The sequence below is a fragment of the Mobula birostris genome, chromosome 1 (genome assembly GCF_030028105.1).
Source record: "Mobula birostris isolate sMobBir1 chromosome 1, sMobBir1.hap1, whole genome shotgun sequence".
Classification (NCBI taxonomy): Eukaryota; Metazoa; Chordata; class Chondrichthyes; order Myliobatiformes; family Myliobatidae; genus Mobula; species Mobula birostris.
In genome coordinates, this window is record NC_092370.1 from 254,115,624 (window position 1) to 254,136,613 (window position 20,990).

A 20,990-nucleotide genomic window follows, 5' to 3' on the forward strand; every position below is an offset into this window, starting at 1 on the left:
CGGCTCTTGCATCGCCCCGGGACATCCGGACATACGTGTGTGTGCCGGTTAATTAGCTTTCTCAGCGGCTCGCTCTGTTCGGGGGTTAAAGGAGAGACCTTATCAGCAATGCTGGCCAAAACAATAGAGTACTCCCATCTGGTCGGCACCATACTTATCTATTCAAAATGGGTTTTCCCCTTATCAGGTGACACCCTAGCCTCATTAATTTTCGTGATAACACCGACTAGGTCTGTTCGCCTATCGTGGCAATCTGTTAGCATATCAATAGCCTGCTAACTGTGTTAGCGCACGTCTACAATAGTCAATAGCATCCTTCCTCCTGTGCGGCCAGTAAAACTCTTTCATGATTCTATCGACTGTCCTCCTTACCCCAAAATGTCCACTGAGGGGTATCTTGTGGGCCAGGTTAAGAATCTCATCCCCATAAATTTTCGGCACTACCACCTGGTGTATCACCCCCCATTCCTCATCTGCGGGCACGGTACGTGGTCTCCATTTCCTCATTAGTACTCCCTCCTTCACATAATAGCCCACTGGCTCCCTTTTTAATTCTGCTTTGGAGAGAGCTGTCTCTGCCAAAACCATCAGTTCCTCATCTCGCTCCTGTGCCTGTATAAATTCCTTCCTTGCTAATGATAAGTCTACCTCAACTTCCGTTTCACTACACTGCTTCTCACTTTCTAACCCCTCCTGGTACAAGGCTGGTGAAAACGTCTCAGCTAAATCTATATTCGCTTCGGCAGCCGTTCTGGACATGCGCCGAGTCACTGCGCAAACGGGATAAACCTGTGAGTCCATGGGCGGGGCCTCAATGCTGGCAGGCTGGCTTGTCAGTTTTACTGCTGAGAACACATTTCCGCCGGCGAGGTCATTACCGAGCAAGACCTCCACGTCTTCCATCGGTAATTCGGGCCTCATCCCTATCGTGACCGGTCCGGAGACCAAGTCGCTTTTTAGGTGTATCTGGTGCAAAGGTACTGCTTCAGTCCCTTTCCTAATGCCTTTTATCATCCTGACCTCCCCAGTCTGGGTCTCTGAACTAAAGTCTAAAACACTCCTTAAGATCAGTGACTGACAAGCTCCAGTGTCTCTCCAGATCCGTACTGGAACCGGGTTTAACCCCTCCTTCACCGACACCAATCCGGCCGAGATAAACTTCTCGCGCACTTCCTAAACTTTATCAGACCTCTTCTTCCCTAGCAATTTGTTTGCCAGCTCAATACAGCCAGTCAGAACCGTCGTTTTTCCTTTCCCTGTCTCCTTCTTTGGGGCAAAGCACCTGGACGCAAAGTGACTGGCTTTCCTACAATTATAGCATACGACCCCAGGAGACTTCCTACCAAACTGCTTCCTGTCTTCCTTATCCTTCTCCCCGGCTTACTTTCTGACTTTCCCGGCGGACTCTCTCCGCCCTCTCGACTACCCTTGTGGTAGCTTTTACCCGGGGTAAACTTCACTTCGTGTGTCAACGTGTACTCATCCGCTAACTTAGCAGTTGCGGCTAAGGTTTCTGCCTCTCCCTCATCTAGTTAAGGCCTCATACCTTCAGGGACACAACCTTTAAACTGCTGAATCAGGATTAGCTGCAGCAGTCTGTCATAATCCCCATTGACCCCCTTCGAGGCGCACCAACGCTCACAATACATCTGCATCTCACGGGCAAACTCTAAGTACGTGCGGCCCCACTGCTCCCTCGCATTCCAGAACCTCTGCCGGTATGCCTCCGGGACCAACTCATAAATCCTGAGTATCGCCTGTTTCACCACATCATACCTCTGAGCATCTTCTGCGGACAATGCCGAGTAAGCTTGTTGAGCTTTCCCTTAAGTACGCTCTGAAGCAAAACAGCCCACTTATCCCTCGGCCAGTCCTGGCTTGCAGCGATTTTTTCAAAATGGGAAAGTACCGATCAACATCGGCCTCCTCAAATGGGGGAACCAGCCTAACCTCCTGGGTTGCCCTGAACCCTCCACCTTGGTTCGGCATGGGCCCCTGCGCTAGCGTCATCCTTAACTTCTCCAGCTCAAATTCCCTTTCCCTCTGTTTCTCTCTCTTGTCGTTCTAACTGCCTGTCCCTCTCTTCTCGTTCTAACTGCCTGTCCCTCTCTTCTCGTTCCAGCTGTTTTACCCGGAACTCGTGCTCGAGTCTCAATTTTTCAATCTGCAGCTGTACTGCTTCTCCACCAGGTTTGCCCATAGATACCACCTCCAGCTCCCCTTGGGGAAACACACCTTTAGATACATAATGCTCTATGATAGCTCTGTGCATCTTGTCTCTCCTCATTGTCGACTTCCCCTTAAAAAGATTCAACCGTTTGGCAACAGTTGCCAACTCTGATTTCCTGGCATCCTCTAATGCCTCCAAGGTTGGCGCCTTTAGAAATTCCTCAATCTCCATTTCTGCTGTTTGCCCTTGCTTTCTTTCGGGAATTTTAACCCAATCAATTTACCCAGTCCCAAATTTGGCGTTCAAAATCGCAGACGAGATCCCCACTTATGTTATGTACCCCGTAACTGGGTTGCCAAACCAGCAGAAATGGACCACTTAGTTGGAGTCTGGTTTAACAGAAACTAATAAAGTTTTATTAAAGAAATAAGTAACACAGTACTCTAATTGTAAGGCTATAAATGCAACAGGTTAGCAATGATAAAACACACATGTACACAGAACTAGGGTAATAGGAATCAATCAAGCTCTATCGCAGTCTAGGGGTAAAATGATCAGTCTCAAGTGACGCAGAGTTCAGTTCAGCTTAGTACAGTTCGCAGTAATCGCTGTGGTGCTGTTGGAGAGAGAGAGATATGCAAATCTGATTCAGCTGACCTTTGATGTTCTTCGCAGTTGGCTTTCGGGCAGACCCTTTTTTTATGTCTTCTGTGGTCACTAACCGTGACCCCTCTGTTCCGGATACGACCGTTCTTCTGCGGTGAACCCGGCACCCAGGCAAGGGCAGGCACACACACCAGGTTCCTGCCGATCGTACCTTTTCACCCTGTGCGTCTATGGTCGGTTCCGGTGACCAGACCTCCAAACTCCTACCAACTTGTGGGGGCACACCACTCTTCCAGGGTCTCGTTATCTCGTGATCTCGTGGTGTGTGTCGTGCCTTAGCGAACCTGTTCTTTTTATCCCCCTGCTGGGGTATCGCCTGTCCATCAAACTTCAAACAGTTCAGGTTCAAAGCAACCGGTCTGTCAATATTCTGAAACAACAGGAATTCTGCAGATGCTGGAAATTCAAGCAACACACATCAAAGTTGCTGGTGAACGCAGCAGGCCAGGCAGCATCTGTAGGAAGAGGTACAGTCGACATTTCAGGCCGAGACCCTTCGTCAGGACTAACTGAAGGAAGGGTCTTGGCCTGAAACGTCGACTGTACCTCTTCCTACAGATGCTGCCTGGCCTGCTGCGTTCACCAGCAACTTTGATGTGTGTTGTCAATATTCTGAAATGTGTTTCTTTCTTGTTAAACTTTCTCTTCTCTCTTATTAGCATTTTGAATGTTTCTCCATTGTCTCACTTATCTCTCTCATTAGCATCAATCTTCTGATAACTTGGTTTTTCGTCACAAGCCCTATTATATCTAATTTTTTCTTTCAACCTTCTAGAATTGATCAAGCTTTTTCCTTATGGAAAATGAGGGGAATAGCATGCTTTCGTGATTTATCCATGGATAATTGTTTCATGTTGTTTGAACAATTATCTAATAAATATAAGTTGCCTAGTTCACATTTTTTCAGATATCTGCAGATTAGAAGTTTTTTGAATGGTATCTTATCTAGTTTTCCAATATTTCATCCAACTTATATAACAGAAAAAAATTTAGGTTTAAATCCCTATCAGAAGTGCTTAATAGCAGTTTTGTATGATTTAATTACAAAAATACATCTAGGTACATCTGATAAAATTAAAAATGAATGGGAAAGAGAACTTCAGGTATCTTTACCTATAGAGAAATGGGAGAAAATTCTTCAACTAGTTAATACTTCCTCAACACTCACAACACGCTGGAGGAACTCAGCAGGTTGGGCAGCATCCGTGGAAGCGAACATTCTATGTTTCGGGCTGGAATACAATTTAAAATAGTCCATAAGGCTCATATGTCTAAGGATAAATTAGCTCATTTTTACTGACATATAAATCCTGTGTGTGACAGATGTAACTCTGAGTGGCCTCTCTGACACATATGTTTTGATCTTGTCCTCTTTTTGATAAATATTGGAAAGATATTTTTGATATTATTTCAACAGGTTTGCATATTAATTTAAAACCTCACCCTACGACTGCAATTTTTGGATTACCAGTGACAGATGTTGGTCATTTATCCTTTTCAGCTTGTCGTTTGATTGTGTTTGTTACACTAATAGCTAAAAGATCCATCTTACTTAAATGGAAAGATTCAGATCCTCCTACTACTTTTCAATGGTTTTCTCAAACTATATTATGTTTAAACCTGGAAAAAATTAGATGTGGTATGGTTGATTCTTCAGTTAAATTTGGAGAAACCTGGAGACCATTTATTCAACATTTTCATATGATGTAAGCTGTCCATTATCAGAACCCTTTTAAAAAAATAATCTTTTGTTTATCTATGGAGGAGCGGAGTCAATGACAAATAATGTTCTTATCCAAAAGAATAGGACATCCCAGTTTTGTTTTTTTTTAGTTTAGGGGATTCTTTATAAAATTTCTTTTTTCATGTTCAATTAATCGGAGATTGGGAGGCTTGAATTATATATTTTACTCGAATTATGTTTGTATATGTTAACCATTATCAATGTTACACCCATCTCTTTGCATCATTAATATTGTTATGTATATTAATCTGAAACTTAATAAAAAGATTGAAAAAAGAAAAAAATCTAACAAAACTAAATTAGTGTTATAGCGATCTTAATGTTCTAATTAGCAACATCAGAATTAACGTTCTATATGTATTTTAGTGAAGTTAGCGATCTAGTAAGCATTGTAATAACATCCCAATTAGTGGTCAACAAAACAAAATATTCCCCGTGGTTCAACCCCTCTCCACTAGACTAAACTAAACAACTAACTGAGCAAAAGCGTGAATACATGACTATACTTATTCACTTTAACAAGAGCCCAATCCATGTGACAGATTACCATAATAAAATGTGCCACAAAATGCAGTACAGGCAGACAATAGATACATGGCTCCTACAAGTCCATCGAGTCTACTCTACTGTTCCATCGTGGCTGATTTTATCCCTCTGAACCTCATCCTTCTCCCCATAATCTGTGATGCCCTTACTAATCAAAAACCTACCAACCTTCTCTTTAAATATACGGAATGCTCGGCTTCTACAGCGGTCTGTGGCCATGAATTCCACAGATTTACCAGCCTCTGGTAAATAGGAATTATGAAGCCCTCCAGTCCCAGTGACATTCTGTTGATTTTTTTTTTGCACTCTTTCCAGCTTAATGATATCCTCCTCTCTGTTTCCTGTAAAACAAGCTGCCAGTGCAAGTGTAGATACAGGATTTCAACATTTAAGAGTAATTTGGATAGGTACATTGATGGAAGGAGCATGGAGGACTATGGTCCAACTGCAGGTCGATGGGGCTAGGTAGATTCATGGTTTGGCACTGATTAGGTGGGCTGAAGGGGCTGTTCTTGTGCTGTGTTCTACGACTTTATGACCATGGCTAAAGAAATTCCTCCTCATCTCTGTTCTAAATGGATGCCCCTTTATTCTGAGGATGTATCATCTGATCCTAGACTTTCCCCCACTTTTGGAAATATCCTCTCCACATCTGCTGTCTAGGCCTTTTAAAGATCCTGTCGAAGCAGCTGATTATTTTCATCATTACTAAATTTCACGCTGGTCTCCATTGTTCCAACAAAACAACAGTGTGTAACCAGTCTCTTCCCCCCCAATGAACAGCATCTCTGGCAAGGTCAGGAAGGACGAGTTTGATTTCCACTGATGCTATCCTTCATTCCCTTGCAGTCGGATTGAATGGGTTTTACTGCACTGGTTCGAGTATTTGAAGGCAAGGGAAGACTATTTCTCGTGGTTGGTAAATATGAAACGAATGCTGGAGTCTGATCTTGAATTACAGCTGACCTTAAAGGAGAAGAAATTTCAGCTAAGTCATCACCAGACCCTGCTCAGTAGCATCTTCAACCAGGCCGCTCTATTGGAACGTCTCTTCCAAGAATCGGGTTCCTTATTTGCCACAACTGCAGATGAGACTCTCAATGAGAAAAGCCAGCAGGAATTAAAAGCAAGTCATGAGGATCTTGAGCAGAAAGCAAAGGTAGGAATCTCTCCTTGCTTCTGGGTGTTTGCAAGGACAGATGTGTCAGCTGATGGCTGCTTCTGTGCTGTAAATTTCCAAGCAACTATTTGATCTTGTTTCTATCAAGAATCACTTAGTTCACTGCTGAAACTTTTTAAAATCATGTGTTAGATCTTGCTGCAATATTCCACCTGGTTCTGTCAGTGTGTTTCAGTGAGTATGTCAAGTTCTGGCAGTGTAGAAGAGATTTCCTGAGGTGTACCAGAGATGTGGAGAGGTGACCTGTGAAAAAGTGATGAATAGAAATGTTCATATTAAGAAGGATCAGTGATCACTGAACACAGATCAGCAGAGAACATCAAAGATCCAAAGGCATTTTATATACATTAAGGGAAAATGTAGCTAGAGAGAGAACAGGGCCCCTCATGGTTAATGGGGGTAGTCTGTATTAGTACAGAGGAGGTGTTGGATGTCTTAACATGTATGAAGGTTGATAAATCTCCAGGGCTTGATGTGGTACAGTACTGTGCAAAATTCTTATGCATATGTAAAAAAAATTCTGTAAAGCTTTCTAAATAATGAAATGATATTTTTTGAAATATAAAAATCACAATAAAGAACAGAAAACAAAAAAGAGAAATGAAATCAATATTTGGTGTGACCACCCTTTGCTTTTAAAACTGCATCAATTCTCTTACATACATCACTGTAAGAGAATCAACTGGTAGATTGTTCCAAGCACACTTGGAGAACTTGCACAGTTTTTCTGCTGACTTTGACTGTCTCACTTGCTTTTGTCTGTCCAGGTAATCCCAGAAAACATATGTTGAGATTAGGGCTCTGTGGAGGCTATACCATCTGAAACCATATAAATAATCCAGGGTGCTCAAGACTTTTGCACAGTACTCTATATCTAAGTACATGGTAGGAAGTTAAGAAATTTCAGGAGCCTTGGATGAGATATTTGCATCATCATTAGAGATGGGTGAAGTGTTGGAATACTGGAGGGTGGTGAATGTGGCTAATGTTGTGCCTTATTTAAGAAGGGTTGCACAGAAAAACCTGGGAACTATAGAACAGTAAATCTAACATCTGTGGTAGGTGTTAGTTACCCCTACCTCAGGAGATATGAAGGATAAGATGCATGACCAGGGAGAGTCAGCACAACTTTGTGCATGGGAGATTGTGTCTCACGAATTTGATTGGGTTTTTTGAAGAAGTAACTAAGAAGGATGATGAGGTGAGAGCAGTAGATGTGCCTCTGTAGCTGAACCTGAACCATATGTTCCACTAGGAGTTTGTTTTTTTGCTTCTTCTATCCTTTGCCTATTTGTGTCTGACCAAATGCCTCTTTAATATAAAGATTGAATATAATTATTATATAATGATTATTAAATATTATGATATCTTTGATGTATAGGAGCAGAATTAGGCCATTTGGCTCATCGAGTATGCTCCACCATTTCATCATAACTGATCCATTTCTCTCTCAGTTCTAATCTCCTGCCTTCTCCCTGTAACCCTTCATGCTCAGACTAACTAAGAACCTTTCAACTTCTGCCTTAAATATACCCAATGACTTGGCTACCTCAGCTGCCTGTGGCATCAAATTCCACAGATTCACTTCTCCCTGGTTAAAGAAATTCCTCTTCGTCTCCATTTTAAATGAGTGTTTTACTATCCTGAGCATTTGTACTCTGGTCTTGGACTCCCCCACCGTAGGAATCATCTCTCCATATCCACACCATTAGAAACATAGAAAACCTACAGCACGATGCAGGCCCTTTGGCCCACAAAGCTGTACAGAACATGTCCTTACCTTAGAAATTACCTAAGGTTACCCATAGTCCTCTATTTTTCTAAGCTTTATGTACCTATCCAGGAGTCTTTTAAAAGACCCTATTGTATCCGCTTCTACCATGGCAGCCCATTCCATGCACTCACCACTCTCTGCATAAAAAAAAACTTAGCCTGACATCTCCTCTGTACCTATTTCCGAGCACCTTAAAACTATGCCCTCTTGTGCTAGCCATTTCAGCCCTGGGTAAAAGCCTCTGACTATCCACACTATCAATGCTTCTCATCATCTTGTATGAGGTCACCTCTCATTTGTTTCTCCAAGGAAAAAAAGGCGGAGTTCACTCAACCTATTCTCATAAGGCATGCTCCCCAATCCAGGCAACATCCTTGTAAATCTCCTCTGCACCCTTTCTATGGTTTCCACATCCTTCCTGTAGTGAGGTGACCAGAACTGAGCACAGTACTCCAAGTGGGGTCTGACCAGGGTCCTATATAGCTGCAACATTACCTCTCGGCTCCTAAACTCAATCCCACGATTGATGAAGGCCAATGCACTGTTTGCCGCCTTAACCACAGAGTCAACCTGTGCAGCAGCGTTGAGTGTCCTATGGACTTGGACCCCAAGATCCCTCTTATCCTCCACACTGCCAAGAGTCTTACCATTAATACTATATTCTGCCATCATATTTGACCTACCAAAATGAATCACCTCACACTTATCTACACTTATCTGGGTTGAACTCCATCTGCCACTTCTCAGCCCAGTTTTGCATCCTATCAATGTCCTGCTGTAACCTCTGACAGCCCTCCACACTATCCACAACACCCCCAACCTTTGTGTCATCAGCAAATTTACTAACCCATCCCTCCACTTCCTCATCCAGGTCATTTATAATAATCACGAAGAGGAAGGGTCCCAGAACAGATCCCTGAACCACACCACTGGTTACCAACCTCCATGCAGAATAAGACCCATCTACAACCACTCTTTGCCTTCTGTGGGCGAGCCAGTTCTGCATCCACAAAGGAATGTCCCCTTGGATCCCATGCCTCCTTACTTTCTCAATAGGCTTTGCATGGGGTACCTTGTCAAATGCCTTGCTGAAATCCATACACACTGCACCTACTGCTCTACCTTCATCAATGTGTTTAGTCACATCCTCAAAAAATTGAATCAGTCTCATAAGGCATGACCTGCCTTTGACAAAGTCATGCTGACTATTCCTAATCATATTATGCCTCTCCAGATGTTCATAAATCCTGCCTCTCCGGATCTTCTCCATCAAGTTATCAACCACTGAAGTAAGACTCACTGGTCTATAATTTCCTGAGCTATCTCTACTCCCTTTCTTGAATAAGGGAACAACATTCACAACCCCCCAGTCCTCTGGAACCTCTCCCGTTCCATTGATGTTGCAAACATCATCGCCAGAGGCTTGGCAATCTCGTCCCTCGCCTCCCACAGTAGCCTGGGGTACATCTCGTCTGGTTCTAGTGACTCATCCAACTTGATGCTTTCCAAAAGCTCCAGCACATCCTCTTTCTTAATATGTACATGCTCAAGCTTTTCAGTCCATTATAAGTCATCCCTACAATTGCCAAGATCCTTTTCCGTAGTGAATACTGAAGTAAAGTATTCATTAAGTACCTCTGCTATCTCCTCTGGTTCCATGCACACTTTTGCACTGTCACACTTGATTGGTCCTGTTCTCTCACCTCTTATCCTCTTGCTCTTCACGTACTTGTAGAATGCTTTGGGGTTTTCCTTAATCCTGACAACCAAGGCCTTCTCATGGCCCCTTCTGGCTCTCCTAATTTTATTCTTAAGCTCCTTCCTGCTAGTCTTATAATCTTCTGGATGGCTATCATTACCGAGTTTTTTTTAACCTTTCGTAAGGTTTTCTTTTCTTCTTGACTAGATTTACAACAGACTTTGTACGCCATGGTTCCTATATCCTACTGTCTTTTTCTTTTCCAAATGGAACGTAGTTATGCAGAAATCCACGCAAATATCCCCTGAATATTTGCCACATTTTTTCCGTACATTTCCCAGAGAACATCTGTTCCCAGTTTATGCTTCCAAGTTCCTGCCTGATAGCCTCATATTTCCCCTTACTCCAATTAAACGCTTTCCTAACCTGTCTGTCCTATCCCTCTCCTTTGGTGCCTTTCAACACTCAATAGGTTTCAATGAGATCCCCACTCATTCTTCTGAATTCCAGTGGGTAGAGGCCCAGAGCCATCAAATGCTCCTCATATGGTAAGACTTTCAATCCCAGAATCATTTTCGTGCGCCTCCCTTGAACTTTCTCCAATGTCAGCACATCCTTCCTTAGATAAGGGGCCCAAAACTGCTCACAATAGTCCAAGCGAGGCCTCATCAGTGACTGTAAACCCTCAACATTACATTCTTGCTTTTATATTCTAGTCCTGTCAAAATGAATGCTAACATCACCTCGCACGATTGTATCTGATTCCACATCCATCACTTTAAACTCCTTCTTCTTGTCTTAAAGCCAATGGATGTTAATTAATTGGGTTTTCAGAAGGCTTTTGACACGGTCTGGTTCACGAGACTATGAAACAAGGTGGGTGTAGAAAGAAAATTTCCTTTTGTAAGAGAGGATCTGAGGGTACGACCTCTTAATAAAGGGATGACCTTTTCATAGAACATGGAATAGTGCAGCACAGTACAGGCCCTTTGACCCACAATGTTGTGCCGACCCTTAAACCCTGCCTCCCCCTCCCATATAACCCTCCCACCTTAAATTCCTCCATATTCATGTCTAGTAGTCTTTTAAATTTCACTGGTGTATTTGCCACAACCACTGACTCAGGCAGTGCATTCCAGGCACCAACCACTCTCTGAGTAAAAAACCTTCCTCTAATATCCCCCTTGAACTTCCCACCCCTTATCTTAAAGGCATGTCCTTTTGTACTGAGCAGTGGTGCCCTGGGGAAGAGGCGCTGGCTATCCACTCTATCTATTCCTCTTAATACCTCTATCATGTCTCCTCTCATCCTCCTTCTCTCCAAAGAGTAAAGCCCTAGCTTCCTTAATCTCTGATCATAATCCATACTCTCTAAACCAGGCAGCATCCTGGTAAATCTCCTCTGTACCCGTTCCAATGCTTCCACATCCTTCCTATGGTGAGGCGACCAGAACTGGACACAGTACTCCGAGTGTGGCCTAACCAAAGTTTTATAGATCTGCTTCATTACCTCACGACTCTTAAACTCTATCCCTCGACTTATAAAAGCTAACACCCCAGAAGCTTTCTTAACTACCCTATCTACCTGTGAGGCAACTTTCAGGGATCTGTGGACATGTACCCCGAGATCCTGCTGCTCCTCCACTACCAAGTGTCCTGCCATTTACTTTGTACTCTGCCTTACAGTTTGTCCTTTCAAAGTGTACCACCTCACACTTCTCCGGGTTGAACTCCATCTGCCACTTCTCAGCCCACTTCTGCATCCTATCTATGTCTCTCTGCAATCTTCGACAATCCTCTACACTATCCACAACACCACCAACCTTTGTGTTGTCTGCAAACATGCCAACCCACCCTTCTACCCCTACATCCAGGTCATTAATAAAAATCATGAAAAGTAGAGGTCCCAAAACAGATCCTGTGGGACACCATTAGTCACAACCCTCCAATCTGAATGTACTCCCTCCACCACGACCCTCTGCCTTCTGCAGGCAAGCCAATTCTGAATCCACCTGGCCAAACTTCCCTGGATCCCATGCCTTTTGACTTTCTGAATAAGCCTACCGTGTAGAACCTTGTCAAATGCCTTACTAAAATCCATGTAGATCATATCCACTGCACTACCCTCATCTATATGCCTGGTCACCTCCTCAAAGAACTCTATCAGGCTTGTTAGACACGATCTGCCCTTCACAAAGCCACGCTGACTGTCCCTGATCAGACCATGATTCTTTAAATGCCCATTGATCCAATCTCTAAGAATCTTTTCCAACAGCTTTCCCACCACAGACCTAAGGCTCACTGGTCTATAATTACCCGGACTATCCCTACTACCTTTTTTGAACAAGGGGACAAAATTCGCCTCCCTGCAATCCTCCAGTACTATTCCCGTGGACAACGAGGACATAAACATCCTAGCCAGAGGCTCAGCAATCTCTTCCCTCGCCTCGTGGAGCCACCTGGGGAATATTCCATCAGGCCCCGGGGACTTATCCGTCCTAATGTATTTTAACAACTCCAACACCTCCTCTCCCTTGATATCAACATGCTCCAGAACATCAGCCTCACACATATTGTCCTGAACGTCATCAAGTTCCCTCTCATTGATGAATACTGAAGAGAAGTATTCATTGAGGACCTCACTCACTTCCACAGCCTCCAGGCATATCTTCCTATCTCTGGGTCCTACCTTCGCTCCTGTCATCCTTTTGTTCTTCACATAATTGAAGAATGCCTTGGTGTTTTCCTTTACCCTACTCGCCAGGGCCTTCTCATGCCCCCTTCTTAAGCTCCTTTCTTGCTGCCCTATATTCCTCAATAGACCCATCTGATCCTTGCTTCCTAAACCTCATGTATGCTGCCTTCTTCCACCTGACTAGATTTTCCACCTCACTTGTCACCCATGGTTCCTTCACCCTACCATTCTTTATCTCCCTCACCGGGACAAACTTACCCTAACATCCTGCAAGAGATCCCTAAATATCGACCACATGTCCATAGTACATTTCCCTGCAAAAACATCATTGCAATTCACACCCGCAAGTTCTAGCCTTATAGCCTCATAATTTGCCCTTCCCCAATTAAAAATTTTCCTGTCCTCTCTGATTCTATCCTTTTCCATGATAATTCAAACCAAGATGAGGAAGAATTTCTTCAGCCAGAGAGTGGTGAATCTGTGGAACTCATTGCCATGAAGGGCTGTTGAAGACAAGCCATTGGGTATATTCACAATAGTGATTGAAGGTTCTTGATTTGTAAAGGGGAGAATAAAAAAAATAACAGCAAATCAGCCAGGAATGCTGGATCAGGATCGATGGGCCAAATGTCCTAATTCTGGTGCTACGTCTTATGGTCCTATACAGACTAAAGTATTCTTACGATGCCTCTCATGGAATTAGAATCAGGATTATTATCACCGGCATGTGTTGTGAAATTTGTTAATTTAGAATGTGTAGGATTTAACAGTCATGTTGATAGTAATTCAGTCATAAGTTTATTGAGTCATCTCGTAATGGTTATGGCTGAGTGATGCTTAACACTTCAAGATAAGTTAGCTGTCATTTAAACTTACAGAATGGCTGGTGTAGCAGCAGAAACAGTAACACAGCTATATGTGCAAAGTATTTTGTGGCTGTGCTAAGCTCGATTACTAAAAAGTGAAGATTCTACAAATGTTGTTCAAAGATTTATAATCCCTATGATTGGATGATTAAAAAAAGCTGGTTATTATCATGCAGAACAATGACAGGTCTATGTACAACATGTTTAATTTTGCAGAATAAAATGTCTAAAACTGGAAAACAAGTGAACACTTGATGTGAGTAATACAGGTGAAGAAGAAGGATCTAGCCTGTGTGTTTCAAAGCAACAATGTGTTTGAGAGAGAGCTGCAAGGAATGTGTGAGGAATGATAGGGAGTGATCCACATGACTCAAAGTTGGGAGACTTCTCATGAAAATAATCAGGTTGATGTTGACGGTAATTAATTCTGTGAGATTTCACAACAATTTTTCTTATCTTAGCAAAAGGTGACTGTTTTGGAAGAAATAGTGCAAGATCACCAGCTTTACCTGGACAGTCTGGAGAAGTTCCAAAACTGGTTGCAGCTAATGACAGAAAAATATAGCAGTTGCATCTCACACAAGAACTGCAAGGATCACGTGGATGGATCACTTCAGGAACTGATGGTAAATGATGCAACAGTTAATAATCATTTCTATCTGTAAACTAGATGAAGATTAAAGATCAGGAGAGATTGTGTAAGGGTGCTTCAGTTTTTGACCTTGTTCCTGGGATTGACAAAGATGTCCAATAATGCCTGTCTGAGAGTTAAGCAGGACAGTGACTTTAGGCAGCTTCTCAGTTGGACCTGCCAAGTGGGCAGGAATTTCTGATCTCCGGTATATGTTCTGAAGCCATGCTTCTCTTTGGATAGTAGAAATGTTCCTCAACTCTCCTTAATCTTTCCACCCACTGATTTAAATTTATACCTTTGTTACTGGTCTCTGCTGGGGAAACTTGTCCTGCTGTTTTAGCCTTCTTTTATTCCATCTTTCACAATAGATTAGAGCAGTTCCCTTCCACTGATTTTTTGGCTTCTGAGTCCATAATTCTTTGCTTTTTCTCCCTTCAGAGGTGAGGCAGTATTGTATAGAATCAGGCCCTTCAGCCCAACTCATCCATCCTGATCAAATATCTTCCTGCGTTTGTCCTATTTGCCTGCACTTGGCCCATAACCCCCTAACCCTTTTAATATTCATGTATCTGCAAGTGTGTTTTTTTAAAAAAATGCTGTCATTGTATCTGCCTCCACATCTTCCTGCGGCATCTTTTTCTATATACTCTCCACTGTGTGTGGAAAATCTTGCTGCTTAGTACCCTTTTAAATCTTTCCTCTTTTACCTCTAGTTTGAGACTCCCCTACCTTGGGAAGAAGACTGTGACCATCCACCTTTTTCCTGCCCCTGAGGATTTTATAAACCTCCATATGTCACCACTCAGCCTCTTTCACTCCAGGGATAAACAGTCCCAGACCATCCAGTCCTTAAAACTCAAGCCCTCTGGTCCTGTGAAACTTTTCTGCACCATCTCCAGATTAATCATATCCATTCTATAGAATGGCAACCAGAATACACAATATGCCAAGTGTGGTCACACCTACGTGTTGTACAGCAGTAACCTGACTTCCTAACTCTTGTACTTAGTGCCAATCAATTGAATACCAACGTGTCATATGCCTTCCTTATCACCTTTCTAATGCTTTCAGGGAAATATGTTTCTGTACCCCTCGGTCTCTCTGTTCTACAACACTTCCCAGAGCCCTGCCATTCAGTGTGCAAATCCTGCCCTGGTTTAACTTCCCAAAATGCATCCCCTCTACTTGTCTGAGTTAAATTCAAAGAGATTCAAATATATTTATTGTCAAAATATGTATGCGGTGTAGGGTGATGGGATGGAGATGCATCGCTGCCAAAGGACGTGTAAGGTGCTCCTTCCCTCTGCCAGCCTGCAGGTCACCCTTGGTCAAGGTGGAGCATCTTTGTAGCAACCCCTTCTTCCCCCCCCCCACCCCACCATTCAGGGTCACATGAATCCATGGTGGATGGTCATATGAGTAACTGGTGCATATCACAAGTCCTAGTTATGTGACCACTGACATCAGGCTGACAATTTCTGAAGTGTAGTGATAATGGCTGGGGTCACCTGCCTTTTAAAGACACTGCCCAGAAGAAGGCAATGACAAACCACTTCTGTAGAAGATTTTGCCAAGAACATTCATGGTCATGGGGTTGTGATTGCCTATGTCATACAACACAGCACATGATGATGATATGTGCAGTATACAACCCTGAGATCTGTCTTCCAGCTGACAGCCACGAAGCAAAGAAACACATTGGAACCCATTCAAAGAAAGCATCAAACAGCAGGTTCCTTTTGCCATTGCTGTCCTGAATTTCCCAGCTGATTGAGGTCTACTTGTAATTTTAGACAACCTTGTTCACTGTCAACCACACCACCAATCTGCAAACTTAATATGCCATCGATATTCATTAATGTAAATGACTAGCAGTAGGGACATAGAAACAATGAAAACCTACAGCACAATACGTGCTCTTCGGCCAATAATGCTGTGCTGAACATGTCCTTACTTTAGAAATTACCTAGAGTTACCCATTGCCCTCTATTTTTCTAAACTCCATGTACCTATCCAAGAGTCTCATCGTATCCGCCTCCACCACCATTGCTGGCAGCCCATTCCACGCACTCAGCACCCTCTGAGTAAAAAGAAACTTACCCCTGACATCACCTCTGTACGTACTTCTAAGCACCTTAAAATGTTATCCATTTCAGCCCTGGGAAAAAGCCTCTGACTATCCACACGATCAATGCCTCTCATCATCTTATACACCCCTATCAGGTCACCCATCATCCTCCGTTGCTCCAAGAAGAAAAGGCCGAGTTCACTCAGCCTGTTCTCATAAGGCATGTTCCCCAATCCAGGCAACATCCTTGTAAATCTCCTCTGCACCCTTTCTATAGTTTCCACATCCTTCCTGTAGTGAGGTGGCCAGAACCATGCATGGTACTCCAAGTGGGGTCTGACCAGGGTCCGATATAGCTGTAACATTACCCCTTGGCTCTTAAACTCAATCCCACAGTTGATGAAGGCCAGTAGACCATATGCCTTCTTAACCACAGAGTCAACCTGCGCAGCAGCTTTGAGTGTCTTATGGACTTGGATCCCAAGATCCCACTGATCCTCCACACTGCCAAGAGTCTTACCATTACTACTACATTCTGCCATCATATTTGATCTACCAAAGTGAACCAACTAACATTCATCTGGGTTGAACTCCATCTGCCACTTCTCAGCCCAGTTTTATATCCTATCAATGTCCTGCTGTAACCTCTAACAGCCCTTCACACTATCCACAACACCCCCAACCTTTGTGTCATCACCAAATTTACTAACCTATCCCTCCAGTTCCTTATCCAGGTCATTTATAAAAATCACAAAGAGTTGGGGTCCCAGAACAGATCCTCAAGGCACACCACTGGTCACCAACCTCCATGTAGAATATGACCCATCTACAACCACACTTTGCTTTCTGTGGGCAAGCGAATTCTGGATCCACAAAGCAATGTCCCCTTGGATCCCATGCCTCCTTACTTTCTCAATAAGCTTTGCATAGGATACCTTGTCAAATGCCTTGCTGAAATCCATATAAACTACATCAACTGCACTACCTCCATCAATGTGTTTAGTCACATCCTCAAAATATTCAACCTTGGTTTGTAAAGCATGAACTGCTTTTGACAAAGCCATGCTGACTATTCCTAATCATATTATGCCTCTCCAAATGTTCATAAATCCTGCCTCTCAGGATCTTTTCCATCAACTTACCAACCACTGAAGCAAAACTCAGTGGTCCATAATTTCCTGGGCTATATCTACACCCTTTCTTGAATAAGGGAAAAACATCTGCAACCCTCCAATCCTCTGGACCCCCTCCCGTTCCCACTGATGATGCAAAGATCATTGCCAGAGGCTCAGCAAACTCCTCCCTCGCCTCCCACAATAGCCTGAGGTATATCTTGTCCAGTCCCGGTGAGTTATCCAACTTGATGCTTTCCAAAAGCTCTAGCACCATCCTCTTTCTTAATGTCTTTATGATCAAACTTTTCAGTCCGCTGTGTCATCCCTACAATTGCCAGGCTCCTTTTCCGTAGTGAATACTGAAGCAGAGTATTCATTAAGTACCAATGCTATCTCTTCCGGTTCCATATACACTTTTCCACTGTCACACTTGATTGGTCCTATTCTCTCCACATCTTATCCTCTTACTCTTCACATACTTGCAGAATGACTAGGGGTTTTCCTTAATCCTGTCTGCCAAGGCCTTCTCATGGCCCCTTCTGGCTCTGCTAATTTCATTCTTAAGCTCCTTCCTGCTAGCCTTATAATTTTCTAGATCTCTGTCATTACTTAGCTTTTTTTTAACCTTTCATAATATTTTCTTCTTGACTAGATTTTCAATAGCCTTTGTACACCACGGTTCCTGTATCTTACCATCCTTTCCCTATTTCATTGGAACGTACCTGTGCAGAACACCACGCAAATATCCATAGAAACGTTGAAAACTTACAGCACAATACAGGCCCTTTGGCCCAAAAAGTTGTGCCGAACATGTTCTTACCATAGAAATTACTAGGCTTACCCATAGCTCTCTATTTTTCTAAGCTCCATGTACCTAACCAAAAGAGTCTTAAAAGACCCTATCGTATCCGCCTCCACCACCATTGCCATATAACCATATAACAATTACAGCACGGAAATAGGCCGTCTCGGCCCTTCTAGTCCATGCCGAACTCTTACTCTCACCTAGTCCCACCGATCTGCACTCAGCCCATAACCCTCCATTCCTTTCCTGTCCATATATCTACCCTTCATAACAAGGGGAATTGAGAATAAGAGCAAAGAGGTCCTTCTGCAGCTGTACAGGGCCCTGGTGAGACCACACCTGGAGTATTGTGCGCAGTTTTGGTCTCCAAATTTGAGGAAGGGCATTCTTGCTATTGAGGGCGTGCAGCGTAGGTTCACAAGGTTAATTCCCAGGATGGCGGGACTGTCATATATCGAAAGATTGGAGTGACTGGGCTTGTATACTCTGGAATTTAGAAGGCTGAGAGGGGATCTTATTGAAACATATAAGATTATTAAGGGATTGGACACACTGGAGGCAGGAAGCATGTTCCCGCTGATGGGTGAGTCCAGAACCAGAGGCCACAGTTTAAGAATTAGGGGTAGACCATTTAGAATGGAGTTGAGGAAAAACTTTTTCACCCAGAGAGTGGTGGATATATGGAATGCTCTGCCCCAGAAGGCTGTGGAGGCCAAGTCTCTGGATGCTTTCAAGAAAGGATGAATAGAGCTCTTAAAGATAGCGGAATCAGAGGTTATGGGGATAAGGCAGGAACTGGATACTGATTGTGGATGATCAGCCATGATCACAGTGAATGGCGGTGCTGGCTCGAAGGGCCAAATGGCCTACTCCTGCACCTACTGTCTATTGTCTATTGTCAACTTAACCTTAAATGACAACATCAAACCTGCCTCAACCATTTCTGCTGGAAGCTCGTTCCACACAGCTACCACTCTCTGAGTAAAGAAGTTTCCCCTCATGTTACCCCTAAACTTTTGCCCTTTAACTCTCAACTCATGTCCTCTTGTTTGAAGCTCCCCCACTCTCAATGGAAAAAGCCGATCCGCATCAACTCTATCTATCCCCCTCATAATTTTAGATACCTCTATCAAATCCCCCCCTCAACCCGATACACTCCAAAGAATGAAGACCCAATTTATTCAACCTTTCTATGTAACTTAGGAGATGAAACCCAAGCAACATTCTAGTAAATCTCCTCTGTACTCTCTCAATTTTATTGACATTTTTCCTATAATTTGGTGACCAGAACTGTACACAAGACTCTAAATTTGACCTTACCAATGCCTTATACAATTTCAACATTACATCCCAACTCCTATACTCAATGCTCTGATTAATAAAGGCCAGTATACCAAAAGCTTTCTTCACCACCCTATCCACATGAGATTCCACCTTCAGGGAACTATGCACCATTATTCCTAGGTTCCCCTGTTCCACTGCATTCTTCAGTGCCCTACCATTTACCATGTATGTCCTATTTTGATTAGTCCTACCAAAAATGTATCACCTCACATTTATCAGCATTAAACTCCATCTGCCATCTTTCAGCCCACTCTTCTAACCGGCCTAAATCTCTCTGCAAGCTTTGACAACCTACTTCATTATCCACAACTCCACCTATTTTAGTATCATCTGCATACTTACTAATCCAATTTACCACCCCATCATCCAGATCATTAATATATATGACAAACAACATTGGACCTAGTACAGATCCCTGAGGTACACCACTAGACACCGTCCTCCAACCTGACACACAGTTATCCACCACTACTCTCTGGCATCTCCCATCCAGCCACTGCTGAATCTATTTCACTACTTCGATATTAATACCTAACGACTGAACCTTCCTAACTAACCTTCCGTGTGGAACCTTGTCAAAGGCCTTACTGAAGTCCATATAGACAACATTCACCACTTTACCCTCCTCAACCTTCCTAGTAACCTCATCAAAAAATTCAATAAGATTTGTCAAACATGACCTTCCACGCACAAATCCATGTTGACTGTTCCTAATCAGACCCTGTCTATCCAGATAATTATATATGCCACCTCTAAGAATACTTTCCATCAATTTACCCACCACTGACGTCAAACTCACAGGCCGATAATTGCTAGATTTACTCTTAGATCCCTTTTTAAACAATAGAACAACATGAGCAATACGCCAATCTTCCGGCACCATCCCTTGTTTCTAATGACATTTGAAATTACACAGACAGGACCCAGGCTGTAAAAATAGGGGACAAGCTCTCCTCTACAATCACTCTGAGCACCGGTGCCCCACAAGGCTGTGTACTCAGCCCCCTGCTGTACTCACTGTACACCCATGGTTGTGAAGCCAAGTTTCCATCGAACTCAATATATAAGTTTGCTGATGACACAACAATTGTAGGCTGTATCTCAGGTAATGATGAGTTTGAGTACAGAGAGGAAATTAAGAACCTGGTGGCATGATGTGAAGACAATAACCTATCCCTCAACGTCAGCAAGACGAAGGAATTGGTTGTTGACTTCAGAAGGAGTAGTGGACCGCACGATCCAATTTACATCGGTGGTGCGCAAGTGGAACAGGTCAAAAGCTTTAAGTTCCTCGGGGTCAATATCACAAATGACCTGACTTGGTCCAACCAAGCAGAGTCCACTGCCAAGAAGGCCCACCAGCGCCTTTACTTCCTGAGAAAACTAAAGAAATTTCGCCTGTCCCCTAAAACCCTCACTAATTTTGATAGATGCACCGTAGAAAGCATTCTTCTAAGGTGCATCACAACCTGGTATGGAAGTTGTCCTGTCCAAGACGAAAGAAGCTGCAGAAGATCGCGAACACGGTGCAGCACATCACATAAACCAATCTTCTGTCCTTGGACTCACTTTACACCACACGCTGTCGGAACAGTGCTGCCAAGATAATCAAAGACGCGACCCACCCAGCCAATACACTTTTCATCCCTCTGCCCTCTGGGAGAAGGCTCAGGAGCTTGAAGAC

The 20,990-nt window shown here is 43.3% G+C and overlaps 1 protein-coding gene across 6 annotated transcripts in view; it reads left to right on the plus strand.

Moving 5' to 3' along the window:
* Window positions 1-20,990, plus strand: part of syne3 (spectrin repeat containing, nuclear envelope family member 3) — a 175,207-nt gene that overhangs the window by 46,789 nt on the left and 107,428 nt on the right. For all 6 annotated transcript variants that reach the window (XM_072274879.1, XM_072274903.1, XM_072274898.1 and 3 more), the window contains 2 exons: window positions 5,976-6,285; window positions 13,802-13,966. In XM_072274879.1, the coding sequence (XP_072130980.1) occupies window positions 5,976-6,285; window positions 13,802-13,966 (475 nt within the window). The remainder of the gene's footprint in view (window positions 1-5,975; window positions 6,286-13,801; window positions 13,967-20,990) is intronic.